The 17,640-nt window shown below is 39.8% G+C and overlaps 1 protein-coding gene across 9 annotated transcripts in view; it reads right to left on the minus strand.

The window, feature by feature from the left end:
- Positions 1-907: 907 nt before the first annotated feature.
- DPY19L4 (dpy-19 like 4) overlaps positions 908-17,640 on the minus strand; it is a 51,257-nt gene continuing 34,524 nt past the window's right edge. For 6 of the 9 annotated variants that reach the window (XM_037892277.2, XM_037892276.2, XM_037892275.2 and 3 more), the window contains 2 exons: positions 12,962-13,120; positions 908-6,983 (listed from right to left, as the gene is read on the minus strand). In XM_037892277.2, coding sequence (XP_037748205.1) covers positions 6,819-6,983; positions 12,962-13,120 — 324 coding nt within the window. In that variant the 3' untranslated portion in view covers positions 908-6,818. The remainder of the gene's footprint in view (positions 6,984-12,961; positions 13,121-17,640) is intronic. The other 3 variants (XM_043539344.1, XM_043539343.1, XR_006288431.1) reach the window with 2 other exon arrangements.

A 17,640-nucleotide genomic window follows, 5' to 3' on the forward strand; every position in this document is an offset into this window, starting at 1 on the left:
GAAGGAATCTCGACTGGCCATCCGGACCATTCTGACCTTTGGACTCTGGCATAGTATGTTTGGGGTGTGAATGTGGAGTGAGTAAGGTTTCTTTCTTAATCACTAAAGAGTATTTAGAGTATTATATACCAACACAGTGTCCGGTATCTGTCTGCTCCCCATCCTGTAGGGAGACCTCTATTGCAGCTCTAACACTGTCCCCATGGTTTTTTATTCACAGTCACACTGTGACTAGGTCTACATTCTTCAGCAGCAGTCAGTCTGCTTATCTTCAGAATGGAGACTAGCTTAGGGTTGAATTTATATGTACCTACTCGCTACAAAAGTTTTAGTTAAGAGATAACATCCCTCAATGCAGGAAAGTGTAAAGACTTAACTGAAGAGACTGAACACGTTAAGTTATTGTACTGAGCAGGAGTTCTTATGTCTTCCATAAGTTTCTGAGAGCTACTGGCTGACCTTGAGATCAAATTCCTGGGAACAACAGGAGCCCTCAAGACCATCTCATTCAACAGTTCAGAGTCCTGTGGCCAAAGGAAGACATTAGGGCTACCAGCTGTGCATTTAAGTAGCATTCTATAGGTGTAATATTCTTTTATTTTTAAGTCTGCCTTTCAAATCCTACTGAGAAACTTAGTTTTATCTATTAGAAAGGTAATAGGCACCTTAGTATCTAATTTATTTTCAGTCAAGCAGGAACTGGAGTATGCTTCAGATAGTGAGGCAGAACAAGGACTAGAGAATCTGGGAGACAAAGTCCTGAAGGCAAGAGGCTGCAATACTGCCAAAATTGATTGGTGCTTTTGCTTGACACTCAGATTTGTCCAAAGTGTCTTAAACCGATGTATCATAATGCTATATTTTGCTTTAAATCACAGTCAATCAGCAAACTGAGTAAGTCAGGGCCTTGGTCTTAAATAAAGATGTGTATATGTATACAGACATACTTTAAGATTACAATAGACTTGATTCTCATCACAGCTAAAACAAGCTCATTTTGTTATGCGGCTTGAAAAAAGTCATTCATGTCCTTGGATATTCTAAGATATTCAGTAATATGATTTTAAGATGAGACTTATTTCCTGCAAAGTTTTAAAGGGAAAATTTTTGATGAACTAATTATTAAGACATAGTATTGTTAAGAATTGGGCTTCAAGGATCCAATCAAATCCAATTTACTACAATTTTTAGTATATATCATACTGTCTATCAACTTTTTCCTGACAATTTCCCACCAAATGTTTCCAACAACTGTAAAAATCCCAGATAAAAATGAAGTCATTTCCAAATTTCACATAACCATGCAGTAAATGGATACAAACCACAATCTGAGTTGAAAACCCTAATTGTACTAGCAGCACCATATAAACATAACAATAGCAAGAATCTACTATATTAATGCTTCCTTGTACATATAACACATGCACAAGATGAGTAAGTATATTAGTTGATGCAAAATTTTATGGTTAAGTATTTGAGTTTGTTTAGTGATTCCCTTCCAGTTTTATTTATCCCTGAAAAAAGAGAGTGTTTAGCTAGAAAATTAGATTTTTTTCCTCCCACCTCATCATTTGACATGAAACATCTTTTATTTTGCTGGTCTAGTTTGTACCAATATGTTTCTCAACAGCTAGTCATGGTCACTGTGATATATGGATCCAGCTTTAAGAGGTTGGATATTGCTGAAGTGCTTTGTGATTATTATTCTGCACCAAAAGACAGAAATATCTGAAGAACTTTACACAATCTTTTAACCAACTTGAAAGTTATTGTGTAAGCAAAAAATACAAAAACAATTTTCTTACTGTAACAGAACAAGCAGGTTATTTTACCATAAACTAAGAAACTTCTTTCCTTATGAAAGAATATTTGAGGTCTCAAAAGCAAAGGTAAAAAGTTTGTCTCAAGTGATCCATATTCATCAGTTTTAGCATTTAGTCTTTTGCAAAGCTGAAACGTCTGTCATAGGAGAAAATAGTTACGGTATACCAACTGTATTGAGAGCGATCTGTCCCAGAAGACAGACAGTACAATTTCTTTTAGATTTGTCATTAAATACTTGCACATGATTGGACATGTCAATTATGCCACATGCACTACCAATAAGTGTCAACAGGAAAAAATAAAGCATTGCCAGCAAGATGTTTCTGTACTCAAAGTACAACGATAAATTTTATATAATACACTGCACGCACCCCTTTTCCCCATCAAATAAAAAAACCTTTATAATCTCATCACTTTCAAAAGTAGAATCACACATGCATTTAATTGTACTGATGTCTAAAATATCACCAGTTCTAGTAACACATTTGAACAGCAATTAAGGTACTAAACAGTTCAGAAAAGTCTTTAAACATATTTGGCTGCACTGATAACGTAAAAAGAATGGTTACTGTATAAACATGCACTGCATGTTCCCTTAGCTTCCACTACTTTACTAAAATTCAGTATTAAGAATATTCAACACATGATTAAACAGCTTAAAGATGAGGTATTATTTCAGTGAAATATTGCTTGTACAGTATTTAGGCTTGGAAGGATTAGATTTTTATCAGTAAATGTAGGTAAACATTGACTTCACTGTACACACACAAACCAACAAAAAAATTTCCATCCATAATTGAAAACTTACAGATAGGTAGCATTTTTCTTTCTTTGCCTAAGAACTTAGAGTTTGATTAAGGGTATTCAGTGAACATTTTGATATCTGATTTTGACAATTTGTGTTTTAACAGTTAAAGATTTAACTTTTTGAATCTTAAAATCTGTCAGTAAATAATGGTCTGACCCACCAATAATTTTTCACAACTGTGAACATTTCACTAGATAAAAATTTAAAAAAAAATGCTTAAATATTTATATTATCCATCACAATAATCCAATCCTGCCAAGCCTACTTGAATTGAAATAAGCTCAATTTTTGCTACATCCTTATTCCAATGTACTTTGGAATCTATTTGCATATCAGTACAAGGGGATTTAGCAGTTTAACTGCCATTAGTAATAATAATTACACATTTAAAGTCTCCAAAACATGATTGCAGGATAGAAGAACTCTCTAAATGCATCTGCACACACATATCGGTTTTGGTCAAAATACAGGGATTGTATAAAGTTAACATTGGTAATCAACATGTGGTTCACTGAAAATTTACAAATCTAGGACCTAATCTTGAAGTTTTTATTCCTGTGAAGCCAAAGGGATATTTGACTGGACACTAATTACATGAGTAAGACAAGCTAGATTTGGTCCCTAAATATTTACTATTTATATTTTAATATGCAACAATGTGAGTAACTAGAAAAACCTAAAATGTCTATTAAACACTTGTTCTTTGTAACACTAGCTTTTGTTTCCTAAGGATGGCAGCTGTCAGTTAGCTAAAAAATATTATTTATTTTGGAGGAAGTGAAAGTGCTCTTTCAATGTATTAATTAATGAGAGTGTTGCATCGTTTGGACAAAGCATCTTAATCATGACCTCTTTCACCCTTGCTAATCCAGTCCTACATTTCTTCTAGACAGTCATGCAAAATTGTGTCAAATTATGTGGTAGTTTGGACTCAGTCTGGATAAGTATGCTTTAGGCTGAGATCACCAATCTCATTTCACTTGTGATCTGACTAAATCTGAAACCAGAGATCTAAAGTGAAAGGTTAGGAGTATTTTATTGCTCAATCTTCCATAACCTTTTCCGATAATATTTTTGTTCATTGAGGGCTCACAGGGGGAAGGAGGAAGTAAGCCAGAACAAAAACAACAACTTGCCATGTAAATTTATCAGTCTTTCTGGGCTGGTGGAGTCAATGGTTGTGAACAAAATGGCTGGCACGACGCTAGCTGTGCCATTCACAGCAGCAGCACCTTTCAAGGAGGTTGCTAGGATCTTTTCCTGCTGAAAATAAGATACAATTGAAACTCTATAAACCAGAGGAAATGGATTAAAAATCTTCACAAAAATAAACACAAGTTGAAAGATTTTGTTTAATAAAGCTTTCAAGGCACATATTTCAAATGGATCGCAATTTCTACAGTAAAACAGATGTGATTTTTCAGTATGTTCTCCCACCCTCACAACCATGAGTTTTTATTCATTTAGTAGGCTTGTAATGCTAGTGACCTAAGCTGGAAAGCAAGTTAGGGCATAACTGCAGCTTACTTATATGAAAAGCCCTATTTAATCCTTCCCGGGAACACCATAGAACCTGTGTTCTACACAAAAAGTGGGAAACAGAATAGACCTTTAGTAGATGACACTTTTTTTGGCTACTTCATAAGCAGGTCAGCAACTGGATTGGATGTTCAAACCAAAGTTTTGATTTTTAGGTTAATTATTTAAATATTTTTGCCTTTTAACAGGGATTACAAATGGCTACATTTTCCCATAGTTACAAGAGATTCTTTTTCTGTTTTCTTTAGCCTGATAACCCAATGCTGCTGTGATACAATTTTTTCTAATATATATATATAAAAAATAATGAACACATTAAAAATCCTCCTAATTTTGATTCTCCTAAAGCAGAATCAACGGAAGTAGCATCATTACTTAAAAAGAATGACAACACTTAATAATATTATATCACGGTTCAAACAAGAGCTAACATGTCTATTCAAATGTATAAAGGCCAATGTGCTACAGCTGGGATTTATTTTCAGATGTGTAGAATGGCCGTTAGCTGCATTTTTCTATACATATGTATTCTATGTGTATGTATTCACACTATGTACTAGTAAGTACTATACACACACAGCACTGCAGTAAAACACAATAGGCAGTCCATTGCAGGGTAATTAAAATATTGCACATTGAATGCTGTTATAAGGCATGAGGCCATTGGCTAAGTGGCTTCAGCCAACAAGGAGTGCAACAGTCACCCTGAAATTCACTACCTGGAATGCCTTATTGCTATTATGAAATGGAATTCATTAATGTTTAGGCTCATGCGTTTACTAGGAATGAGACATAAGTATGACATCCCTGACAGTCGGTCAATCATAATGAACTCCAACTGCATCTGGAGTTCTACAATTATTTCAAAATATTAAATACATCTACGTTCATTCTATCACATACAGAAAAGACCACTAAAAGGTTCCCCAAGCTTGCAGTAGCTGAAGATAATACATTAGTTTACTGTAGTGACTGAAAAGTCTGAAAAATGTTCAGTGCAGTATACACAAGTGCATATGTGTATAAACACACAAAGAGTGCACATTGTGAGTAGACTTTATATATAATACACACAAACACCCACACCCATTCTTAATATAATGGATGTGTCAAGGCTACATCTGATATAAGGCTACTTACTGTACCCTGTCACTCAATTATACTAAAAACCATTTTTCCTTCAGATCACTGAGCCCATTATTATTTTGTTTAATGGATTTATCTGAGTCATGGTTTCAAATAAAGTGGATAATTTAAAACATTGTCAAGGTTTTCAGGTCTCAAAAATTAGCACATCTAGAAATGAAAACTGGACTACAGATATGACAACATTTGCAACAATAAAGAATTTTGAAAAAAAGATCCCTCCAGAGTTGTTTGTTAATGCAGCACTGTTAGTATAACAATAAATAAACCTATGTGCAGAGGAAATGGTAAGCATACCCCTGCACCATATTCTTGCTGTATATGCTCACTTCATAGAAGTTGAATTCTTTGGATTTACATTTTTCCAGCAGACACAGCGGGAATGGTTTTGCAGTCCTCAGGCAAGATGTCCCTTACTTTTGCGGTGTTTTGTTTCAGGACTCCAAGATCAGGCCAAAAATAGGAGGCAAACAAACATCTATTATAGCAGAAGCACAGCAAGTTGCAACAAAATAAACTGCATAAATGGAGAATTCATTGAGAAAACTGACTAGAGTGATGTGGGAAAGGAGTAAAGTTAGGAGGCAAAATATTTTCTAAAATTTTGAAAAAATACCATGACAGTATACTCTTAATTCATTATATGCAGATATTTAAAAAATAGTTATCAACTGTTTTAACATGACTTCGTTGTGTGTGGGGGTTTTAAATAAAATTGTGGCCGTATTTTACCAAGACTAACTACATAATATCTATTAAAATGAATAAGTATATATTATCTAATGTGGACAAATCCCAAAGACCTGCTCAGTCCAAACTAAAATCCTAATCCTGCCAACTTGTCCATGTAGGTGGACACCTTTGTCCGTGCATTGAAGTCAAATTTATGGGTGTTTTGCCTAAATAAAATCTTCAGGATTTAGCTCATACAAAAATGTTACACCTACACCCAGAAAATGTTTGAATGTGTGTGTGTGTGTAATAGTAATGCACATAGTTAAAGACAGTCCTATTAACAGAAAATCAAACTATTTGCAGGGACTCTTACTTGGGACACTTTGATGGTTTCAAATGCTAGAAAATGAAAGCTGTATAACAACTTGAATTTAAATCATCCCCAAATGTCTGAATGTAATTTTTCTGTATTTTCCAAAATAGGTCCATCTAAAAGTTATTTAATTATTTGTTGTAATATTTAAGTTAGACATTTTATTTCCATGAAAATTAGGATGATTCAAAATAGGAAAAACTGGAAAGACAAATGTAAGAATTATGGAAGATGGTCACACTTTGTAGACTGTAAAATTGATTAGTGCTCACATTTCCTTAGAGGGTGGTACTCTTGCTTGTTGAGCTGTAGTCCAGAGTTCCAGTTTGGTAAACTAACAGAATAAGCATTCTGCATGCTCCCACTTCGATCTGTAAAAAAGCCACTTTTAAAATAGGAACTCCTATTAATTCCATACATGGTCAATCTTCAAAAAGAAGTCTCCATGATTTTTCAAGATTGGAAGGATATCACAGTGTTGATTTTATACACAAAGTAGGATCTGTTCCAGTATACCCGAGTAAAATAATTCACATATGGAGAATAGTTCATTTTGATCTCGTGACAAAATCGTCCATATTTAGAGTAGGCATAACTGTCACCTTCGTCACAAACCACCTATCAGAGGAGAAGAAATTTGTTAAGAGAAATCTCATCAGCCAGAACATATAATTAATCTTTCATTTCTATATTATACAATTCCAATAGAGATAACACAAATATACATAAATGGCTGAAAGCATTTTCCCCTATACTTTTTTTTTTTAAACTTAATGCTTGTGAACTGATTAATGCCAGTGCTAGATTAATAGCCCTAAAACCAAAAATCCTCTATAAGATAGAAGTAGAAAGCATGAGCAGTGCAATGCAAAGTTATCCACATCACCCTGTCAACCAACTTCAAATCAGACCTGCAGGGAGCAATTCTGGGGATCAGAAAGAAATTCACTTTCCAAGACCAATTAACTCATTGACCCCCTTGCAGAGACTGAAAACATGGGTGTCAATTACCACAGCCATGAAGTTGATTCAAACCAGTCAGCCTAAAGGCAAAAGGCTTCACATCTCATTATCCGTTTCTTAAGCCATCTAGCCTGCCCTTTTCTTCTTTAATACAGCCCTGTTTAACACACACATCTATAGCACTGACTAATACTGAGCAAAGAGTTACAGAGACCCGCTGTCTTTCATGTTAACTTGGTGATAAGAGAAGTGAACCCCTCACTCGCAAGTTATCGACATAAAGTTAATTAGAAATAACTGTTGACTAAGCCCATGTCTACACTACAAAATTATGTCAACTTAAGTCAGCACACAGTCACAGCAGTTATTAAAATTGCTTGTGTGCACACACTTGGCACCTTGTGTTGGAGGTGTGCATCCTCACCAGGAACACCTGCATTGATTATATTGTCAGTATGGAGCATTGTAGGATGGCTCCTGGAAGCCAGAAACAGTCAGTGTATGCAATGCAGTGTCTACACTGACACTGCGTTGGCCTAATTACACTGACTATGACTCTACACTGCTCGGAAAGGTGGTGTTACTGGTGTAGAGGCACTTATGTTGGCGGGAGCCAAATTTAAATGAATACACTTCCACAGCTAGGTCGATGAAAGCAGCTTACGTTGACCTAACTGTGTAGGCCGGAGACTGAAACTATCACTAGTTTTTAAATACTAAACAGAAAACTTTGAGCCATACTTGTATACTCATTAGCTATGAGAATAGGCTATCACAACTTTTTAAATACATGGTTCTAGCATGATTTATTCCTATTACGTTGGCCAGTCAAGCCATTTCAAACAGTTTTCTGCTGCATAAAATGTTTAAACTGAGTCTCCAGCATAATATAGACCTGTAAATATACAGCAGGTCAGAGAATTTAAGGGGGGTAAGGTAAAGGGAAATAAAAAGTACAACTCTGCAGAGAAGTTCCCCTTTCTCTTCTTGCTTGCAATAGACAGACCTGGATTAGGTAAATCAAACCTGAACCTACAACCTCAGACAATTTAAAAACAATCTAAAAAGTCTAACAGGGCCACTGATAAATGTTGGATTCTTCATTTTGCACAATTCTATGATTTTTTTGCATTCTCGCTCATAAACGCACCATAAATCAAACCACCCTGCTTGTTCTTTGGCCACCTGGTCAAGAAATCATTGAGTTGTTTTATTACTTCATGTATTTGCATTCCTGACAATGAAGAGTTTATAGTCAAAGAATAAAAAAAAGTGAATACAAGACAAGATGTCTGATAACAGTTCAGATAAGGGAAGATGTGGAAATTATTGATAGAGAAGGTCCTGCAAAAGGACTGCTGAAAAAATGGGATTTAGGAAAAGATTTGAAAAAGAAAGGTGCTTGACAGATGAACACAGGAGGGTTGTTAATAAGCAGACGGTGAAGGTGTGCAGCTGAAATCTGGTCTATAGTTAAAAGTCAAGCCAACCTAAACACTGCGGTAGACACAATTAGGTCAATAGAATAATTATTTTGCCAACCTACCTACCGCTGCTTGGGGAGGTGGATTACCTACACTAATGGAAAAGCCCCTTCCCCATTGCCGTAGGAAGTACCTACACTATGGTGCTATCACACTGTAGCTGTAGACATGGCCTGAGAGCCAGAAGAGAAGAAAGAACAATTAGGGGAAAGGATTAGGTGGGATGTAGGGAGCCAGACAGGAAGTAAGAGAAAATGGAAACAGAGATGAAGATGGGGGCAAGATCACATAGAAACTTGAAGGTGAGGGTAAGAAGCTTGCATTTGATGAAGTAAGTGAGGAAGCAAATGAAGAGATTCAGAAAGGAACAACATGGTAGCCTGACGCCAGTGCTAAGAGAGGACACAGATTGCGGCAGTTGTGTTTTTGCAGGAGCAGAGGAGAAAAACACATTAATCAAGGCAAAAAATGACAAAGGCATGGATAGTGGTTTTACGGTGAAGGAAAGGAAGGATTTTGGTGTTATTAAAAATGAAGAACAGGACTTTGCAAAAGAGAGGAGAAGAAGTGGGAAATGATGAGAGAAAAATCAAAGATGACCCCAGAATATGAAGCCTAGGAGACAGGGAGGACAATGCATTTGTCACTGATAGAGAACGAAAGGATTAGAGCGACAGATAAAACTATAAGTGTTGGGGAGAATGAATTTGAAATGTCTAAGTAGCTCAAAAAATAAGAATGGCCATAGCCCAGTATCCTGTCTTCCGAATAGCAACCAGTGCCAGATGCTTCTGAGGGAATGAACAGAACAGGGCAATTATTGAGTAACAGTCGATCCCTCAAGGTCAAGGATGATCTCTTTCACAGGTTTTATTTTTTATGGGTCCTTTGGTATCCAATCCTTGAGCCTCAGGCTCATTAGCAGACATTGCAGATAGTGTTGGAAGTCAGGGTTGGGCCACAATTGCTGCATGACAGTCATCTGTCCTTTCTTTTCTGGCATTTTTCTGCCACCAGGGCAAGGTGACTTTCCTCAAAAATGGATGTTCCTTTATGGACAAATCTTTGCCAGTTATTCCTATCCTGGGCTACTGCCTCACAGTGTGTGGTGTCAATGCCACATCAACTTGAGGATGTCTCTAATGCGTTTCTTTTGGTCTCCCCATTTCCTTTCTCCTTTGGTAAGTTGGGTGTACAGCAATTATTCTGGTAAATATACATCAGGCATGCGAACACAATGCCCTCTCCACCTCAGCTGGTCCTGGATAATCAGGGCTTCAATGCTGAAGATACTGGGCCTCTGTGAGGACACTGACATCAGTGCAGCGATCCTCCCACTTTATGTTGAGAATCTTCTGAAGAAAGGGCTGGTGCTGGCGTTTCAGGTGTTTTCTATAAGTCATGCAAGTTTCACAGCCATAGAAGAGAGTTAGGATTACCACTGCTTTATAAACTAAAAATCTTGTGCATGTTCTGATGTCGTGACTGTTGAACACCCGGTGAGACAGTCTGCCAAAGGCAAGGCTGGCACGGCGGATTCTGTGCTGAATCTTGACGTCTATGTCTGCTCTCTGAGAGAGAGGGCTGCCAAGATAAACAAACTGTTCTACATTTTCCAGTTCTTCTCTGTCAATGTAGATCTTCATTGGTGGGTCTGATGATTGACCAGGACCTGGCTGATGAAGAACTTTTATTTTGCTGATGTTCAGAGTAAGCCCTAGGCTTTTGTAAGCTTCAGAGAAGCAATTAAGGGCTGTTTGTAGATCCTCCTTTGAGTGTGAAACTACAGCATAATCCTCTGCATATTGGAGTTTGGTTATTGTTGCTGATATTACTTTAGTTCTGTCATGGAGACAAAAAAGGTTGAAGAGGTTGCCATCGGTCTCATATTGGATGCCAAAGCCTTGTGGTAGATCGTATGGGGTTAATGTTTTCATAGTTGCTAAGAAAATGGAGAAAAGGGTGGGTGCCAGTACACAACCTTGTTTTATGCCAGTTCGGATAACACAGGGCTCAGAGGTAGAGCCACTGCATACTATGGAGGCAGTCATATGGTCCTGGAGGAGTCTCAGAATGGTGATAAATTTGCTTGGGCAGCCAAACTTTGACATGATTTTCCACAGAGCATCATGGTTAATAGAGTTGAAGGCTTTGGTCAGATGGATAAAGGCCACATACAGCTCCTTGCGTTGTTCTTGATATTTTTTCTGGATCTGCCTGGCTGCAAAAATCATGTTGATGGTGCCTCATGACGGTCTGAAGCCATATTGGGATTTTAGAAGTACTTCCTCTGCAAGCGGGAGCAGGGATTCAGTACAATTGTTGCAAGAATCTTCCCAGCACTGGAGAGGAGGGCAATGCCTCAATAGTTGCCACAGTTGACCCTATCTCTCTTTTTGAAAATTGTGAGTGATCTATCCCTAGTAGTCTAGTTCCAGCTTCTGGCAGTCAGAGATTTAGGGACATCCAGAGCATGGGGTTGCATCCCTGACCATGTTGGCTAATAGCCATTGATAGACTTATCCTCCATGACCTTATCTAATTCTTTTTCAAACCCAGTTATACCTTTGGCCTTCAAAACATCCCCTCACCATGAGTTCTACAAGTTGACTATGTGTTGTGAGAAGTAATTCTTTATATTTGTTTTCAAACCTGCTGCCTATTAATTTCATTGGGTGACCTCTTGTACCATTTTAAGGGTTAAATAACACTTCTCTATTCACTTTCTCCACACCATTCATTCCTTATACAATCTGCCTTTCTGCAGCCTCTGGCAGTTCATCACACAGTGTTGTTCACATTTTTGTAAGACTTCACTGGAGTGAATGGGGAAGCAATAGGATGGATTTTAATCATTTCTCTAAATAGATCCAGAGAGCTGTAGTAGGCAGTTGTCCTCATCTCTGACAGTTCTCACATGCAGAATTCAAGAGAGACCAATTTAGTCTCTGCCTCCTCTTCAAGCGATTTCCTAGAAAGATTGGTGAGATGCCATGTGCGCGGCTGGCATCAATGAGTGAATGACACTCAGCTTCCTTCCTTCTTCTCAACAAACAGAATTAACAGTTACAAAGATCTCTTAGTGATTAGTACCGAGATGAAGTGTGTCTGGCTTAAACTGAAACCCGTGAGACTGAAGTAATATATTTCAAAAACGCCAGTGATGCTAAATTCTCTCTTTATTCAAAGTAGTATGAAGTCTCAGTCTTACTGGACTAATTGCAAAGCTTGGACACCTGGGCAGCAAGAGTGGCAAGAAATGCTTGCTTTCACTGCCAACCTGTCAGTAAACTATGTCCTTTCCTCTCAAAGATGCATGCACAGTGATCCATGCATTTGTATCTTCTGAGTCAAAGCCTGATCCTTTTCCAAGCAAGTTGTAAGACTCACTTTTTGGAAAGACTTCTCACTGAAACTGAAGACATGAATAGCCACTAACTCCACCCCCATCACAAAACAAACCAAAACCAAGCCCTACCAACAGAGTAAGCAAGAGTTACTAAACCTGGAAAAGGCAAAAAGCAGAATCCAGTATGAAGAAGTCTAAGCAGATCTTAATTCCCTGTTTGGTGCTCATATTGCACAGTGGTATCGAAGGGCTTGTTTACCTAAAACGTAACTACCATATTTTAAAAATCTAGTGTAGACAGAATAAGTTTTTTGTAATACGTTAGCTGGTAGAGGTGACCAAGCTAATGCGTTACAATACAACTTTGCTCTGTCTGCACTAGGGTTTTAAAAATACACCTTATATCATAGTCAAGAGAAGCCTAAGAGGACATACTCTACAGAACCCTTTCGTAAACTTTGCTAGTTATTTTAGATATAAAAATCATTTAATTGTATAGGCTTAGATATTTAATGACTGATGGAGAAGCACACAGTTAGGTGCCAACATATCAGAAGGGATTACTCAGCAGGGTTAAGGAACAACCTGGGGGAAAGATCATATGTTTGAAAACATTCAAAAAGAAGGGAGCTCTCAAAACAAAAGCTTAACATTCACTAAGATATTTATCAATTCCAGACTGCACGCCAACTGTAACTGGCAAAACAAGTATTCCTGTGGCAATTTAATTTAATTTTTCTTTAAATTTAACCAATTACTTTATCCATTCAAACATTTGACTTTTTCCAGGTGCTACTTACATGGCCATTAGCAATATCCAATAAGTCTTTAACCCTACATCCTTTCACAGATCCAACCTCATTGCAAATTGAATCCTCTATAATTAGGTAGGTGGCTTTGTAGGATGTGAGTATCTTATAAATATCCTCGGCAGACCTTTTTGAATAGATCTGATAAACCTGTAGATTAGAAAATATTTACTCCGAATTAAAACCATGGAAAATTAAATGCATATTAAATACACTGGGTAATTGGGAATAAGAAGTTACATATACATCAAATTATAAAAAGGTAGTTATTTAAAAAATATAATTGCATACATTTGCTACTCAATACATTTCCAGAAATATCTAAGGGTAAAATATGTTTTTGCCGGTGAAATGGATTTCTGGAGACTAGTCATAAGGTTTAAAGTCTCTGATGCACTAGACATTTGTCAAGAGTATTTAGCAACCATGGATTACAAGCACTGGTATATGATTCTACAGGATTTCATGAATAATGCTTCAGGCTTCTGCGACTGGTTCTCAAGATAAGGAGGAGGAATCTTAAAAGATCAGCCTCAGTGTCAGTCCTTTAGTGGGCGAGTATTTTTAGCTTATGACAACTGTCGAAAGCCAAAGCTCCATAGCTGGTAAGACCATGGAGAGCTGAATGGGAAACATTGTAGACTCTGTTATAGTTGAGGTCTTGGGCTGTTAACCTAGTAAAATTGCAATAAGAGGTTGGGAAATCCTGTTTTAACAGCCTTTCCTTCAAGAGCAGAACTTTGACAATCTATTTCCACTCTGCTCCCAGCTCTGCCCATCCTCCCACCCCAACTCAAATACACTTAATTCCTTCTTCTTCCCAGTTGGGCTGAATATTCTTCTAATGAAGGAGAAGACATATGGTTCACTCTGGAATCCATCACATGCTTCTGAAGTCAGCTGGTGAGTTCCTAGAGAGTGATGAGACACTACTACTCTCCTACTATACTTTTGCACAGAGGTGGGCAAACTACGGCCCGTGGGCCACATCCGGCCCGCAGGACCGTCCTGCCCGGCCCCTGAGCTCCTGGCTGGGGATGCTAGCCCCCGGCCCCTCCTCTGCTGTTCCCCCTGCCCCACAGCCATGCCACCGCGCTGCCAGCGCTCTGGGCGGCAGGGCTGTGCGCTCCTGCAGGGCAGCGCAGCAGTACGTCTGGCTGCAGCCAGGCGGCGCAGCTGCCAGACATGCTGCTCAGAGCGGCATGGTAAGGGGGTCAGGGGGTTTGATAAGGGGCATGGGGTCCTGGGGGATGACGACAGGGAGCAGGGGGGGTTGGATAAGCGTGGGAGTCCCGGGGGGGCCCCATGAGGGGCAGGGTGTGGATAGGGGTTGGGGCAGTCAGGGGACAGGGAGCAGGGGCGTGGATAGGGGTATGGGCAGTCAGGGGACGGGGAGAGGACGGGGGGGGGTTGGATAGCAGGTGGGATCCCAGGGGGGGGCGGGAAGTGGGAGGGGGTCAGATAGGGGGTAGAGGCCAGGCTGTTTGGGGAGGCACAGCTTTCCCTACCCAGCTCTCCATACAGTTTTGCAACCTCGATGTGGCCCTCGGGCCAAAAAGTTTGCCCACCCCTGCTTTTGCATCAGCCTCAGACAGGGAATGATCTCAATTTCCTTGCAGAGTAGTCCCTGTGGTAATAGCAGGTGACCGGACAAGTCCTTCTAAACAAAAAACTTGGAACACTTTTTTACCTTTCATGGGTTCATTGATATTCTGCACCAGCTACTGACCACTACTACGGAAGTGCTCTGCTAAAGACTTTGGAAACGTCTGCTTAGATTCTGGTTTTTTGATGTCAGGAAAAACAACTCATTGGAGATCAACAGGCAAGAGAGGAATGGAAGGAAAAATAAGCCAAAGGGCATCTAAAATCATAACGTGAGGCAGTCGATTCCTGTTCAAAAAATACCACTGCTGGAAAATGCAGTTTCTAAAGTTGTGCTGAGACTCAGGCCTGGTCTACATCAAAAAACTTAGGTCGACCTAGCTACATCGCTCTCAGGTGTGAAAATTTCACACCCCTCAGAGACATGGCGTACACACCAGTAGGTCGACAGAAGAATTCTGAACTGTCACCTCACAGGGGGGTGGATTTACTATAGTGACGGAAAAACCCCTGCTGTCGCTGTAGCAAGGGTCTACACTACAGTGGCATAGCTGTGCCATTTGCAGTGTAAACATACCCTCAGGATTTACCGATAGTGAGAAGACAGAAGGTAACAGTGTCAAGGCGTTAAACCCAGTAAAATAAGAAATTCTCTCCTCAATCAATAACTCTAAACTCTACAACAAAAAAATAAATTGGATTCTCAAACAAGACCGTCTGGCAACGAAATGATTTCTAGTGTCATTCAGGCCTACCGATGTCTCACTATTCCGAAGCCAATTGTTTATATAGTATCCTTGGGGTCCTGGAATACAACACAATTCCAACATGGATGGTCAAAGTAGATGTCAGTTCTTCTCCATGGTTCAGTTAAGTAGCAAAACATCCTATAATCTCTTCATTGAAAGATGTTTGTCTCAGACTCCAGTGATCCAGGTCCATACCTGCCCATGAGTTCAACTGGTAGCCCAGAACCATGTCATAACCCAGAAAGTTAGCTCTTCACTTCTGCATTTTTATAATGATCCAAAAAACCTCTCTTACAATCAAGGGAAATTAATTCATGGGACACAGAGATGAATACATAAATGAGGACACACTGTATACTACAATACTAGAAATTGTGCTAAATTCAGTGACTCTGTTTTCACTAACAAGGTCAGCTCCCAGACTGCTGCGCTGGGCATCACAAAATGGGGAAGAGATGGCCAGCCCTCTGTGGAGATAGAGGTGGTTAGGGACTATTTAGAAAAGCTGGACGTGCACAAGTCCATGGGGCCGGACGAGTTGCATCCGAGAGTGCTGAAGGAATTGGCGGCTGTGATTGCAGAGCCCTTGGCCATTATCTTTGAAAACTCGTGGCGAACGGGGGAAGTCCCGGATGACTGGAAAAAGGCTAATGTAGTGCCAATCTTTAAAAAAGGGAAGAAGGAGGATCCTGGGAACTACAGGCCAGTCAGCCTCACCTCAGTCCCTGGAAAAATCATGGAGCAGGTCCTCAAAGAATCAATCCTGAAGCACTTACATGAGAGGAAAGTGATCAGGAACAGTCAGCATGGATTCACCAAGGGAAGGTCATGCCTGACTAATCTAATCGCCTTTTATGATGAGATTACTGGTTCTGTGGATGAAGGGAAAGCAGTGGATGTATTGTTTCTAGACTTTAGCAAAGCTTTTGACACGGTCTCCCACAGTATTCTTGTCAGCAAGTTAAGGAAGTATGGGCTGGATGAATGCACTATAAGGTGGGTAGAAAGCTGGCTAGATTGTCGGGCTCAACGGGTAGTGATCAATGGCTCCATGTCTAGTTGGCAGCCGGTGTCAAGTGGAGTGCCCCAGGGGTCGGTCCTGGGGCCGGTTTTGTTCAATATATTCATAAATGATCTGGAGGATGGTGTGGATTGCACTCTCAGCAAATTTGCGGATGATACTAAACTGGGAGGAGTGGTAGATACGCTGGAGGGGAGGGATAGGATACAGAAGGACCTAGACAAATTGGAGGATTGGGCCAAAAGAAATCTGATGAGGTTCAATAAGGATAAGTGCAGGGTCCTACACTTAGGATGGAAGAATCCAATGCACCGCTACAGACTAGGGACCGAATGGCTGGGCAGCAGTTCTGCGGAAAAGGACCTAGGGGTGACAGTGGACGAGAAGCTGGATATGAGTCAGCAGTGTGCCCTTGTTGCCAAGAAGGCCAATGGCATTTTGGGATGTATAAGTGGGGCATAGCGAGCAGATCGAGGGACGTGATCGTTCCCCTCTATTCGACATTGGTGAGGCCTCATCTGGAGTACTGTGTCCAGTTTTGGGCCCCACACTACAAGAAGGATGTGGATAAATTGGAGAGAGTCCAGCGAAGGGCAACAAAAATGATTAGGGGTCTAGAGCACATGACTTATGAGGAGAGGCTGAGGGAGCTGGGATTGTTTAGTCTGCAGAAGAGAAGAATGAGGGGGGATTTGATAGCTGCTTTCAACTACCTGAAAGGGGGTTCCAAAGAGGATGGCTCTAGACTGTTCTCCATGGTAGCAGATGACAGAACGAGGAGTAAGGGTCTCAAGTTGCAATGGGGGAGGTTTAGATTGGATATTAGGAAAAACTTTTTCACTAAGAGGGTGGTGAAACACTGGAATGCGTTACCTAGGGAGGTGGTAGAATCTCCTTCCTTAGAGGTTTTTAAGGTCAGTCTTGACAAAGCCCTGGCTGGGATGATTTAACTGGGAATTGGTCCTGCTTCGAGCAGGGGGTTGGACTAGATGACCTTCTGGGGTCCCTTCCAACCCTGATATTCTATGATTCTATGACTTTACTGGGTCTGAATATTAAATGATTCTACATGGGGAAAAATTATAAACCTACATAAAGAAAAGGAGTACTTGTGGCACCTTAGAGACGAACAAATTTATTTGAGCATAAGCTTTCGTGAGCTACAGCTCAAATGCATCCGATGAAGTGAGCCGCAGCTCACGAAAGCTTATGTTCAAATAAATTTGTTCGTCTCTAAGGTGCCACAAGTACTCCTTTTCTTTTTGCGAATACAGACTAACACGGCTGCTACTCTG

The sequence above is a fragment of the Chelonia mydas genome, chromosome 2, assembly GCF_015237465.2.
Source record: "Chelonia mydas isolate rCheMyd1 chromosome 2, rCheMyd1.pri.v2, whole genome shotgun sequence".
Classification (NCBI taxonomy): domain Eukaryota; kingdom Metazoa; phylum Chordata; order Testudines; family Cheloniidae; genus Chelonia; species Chelonia mydas.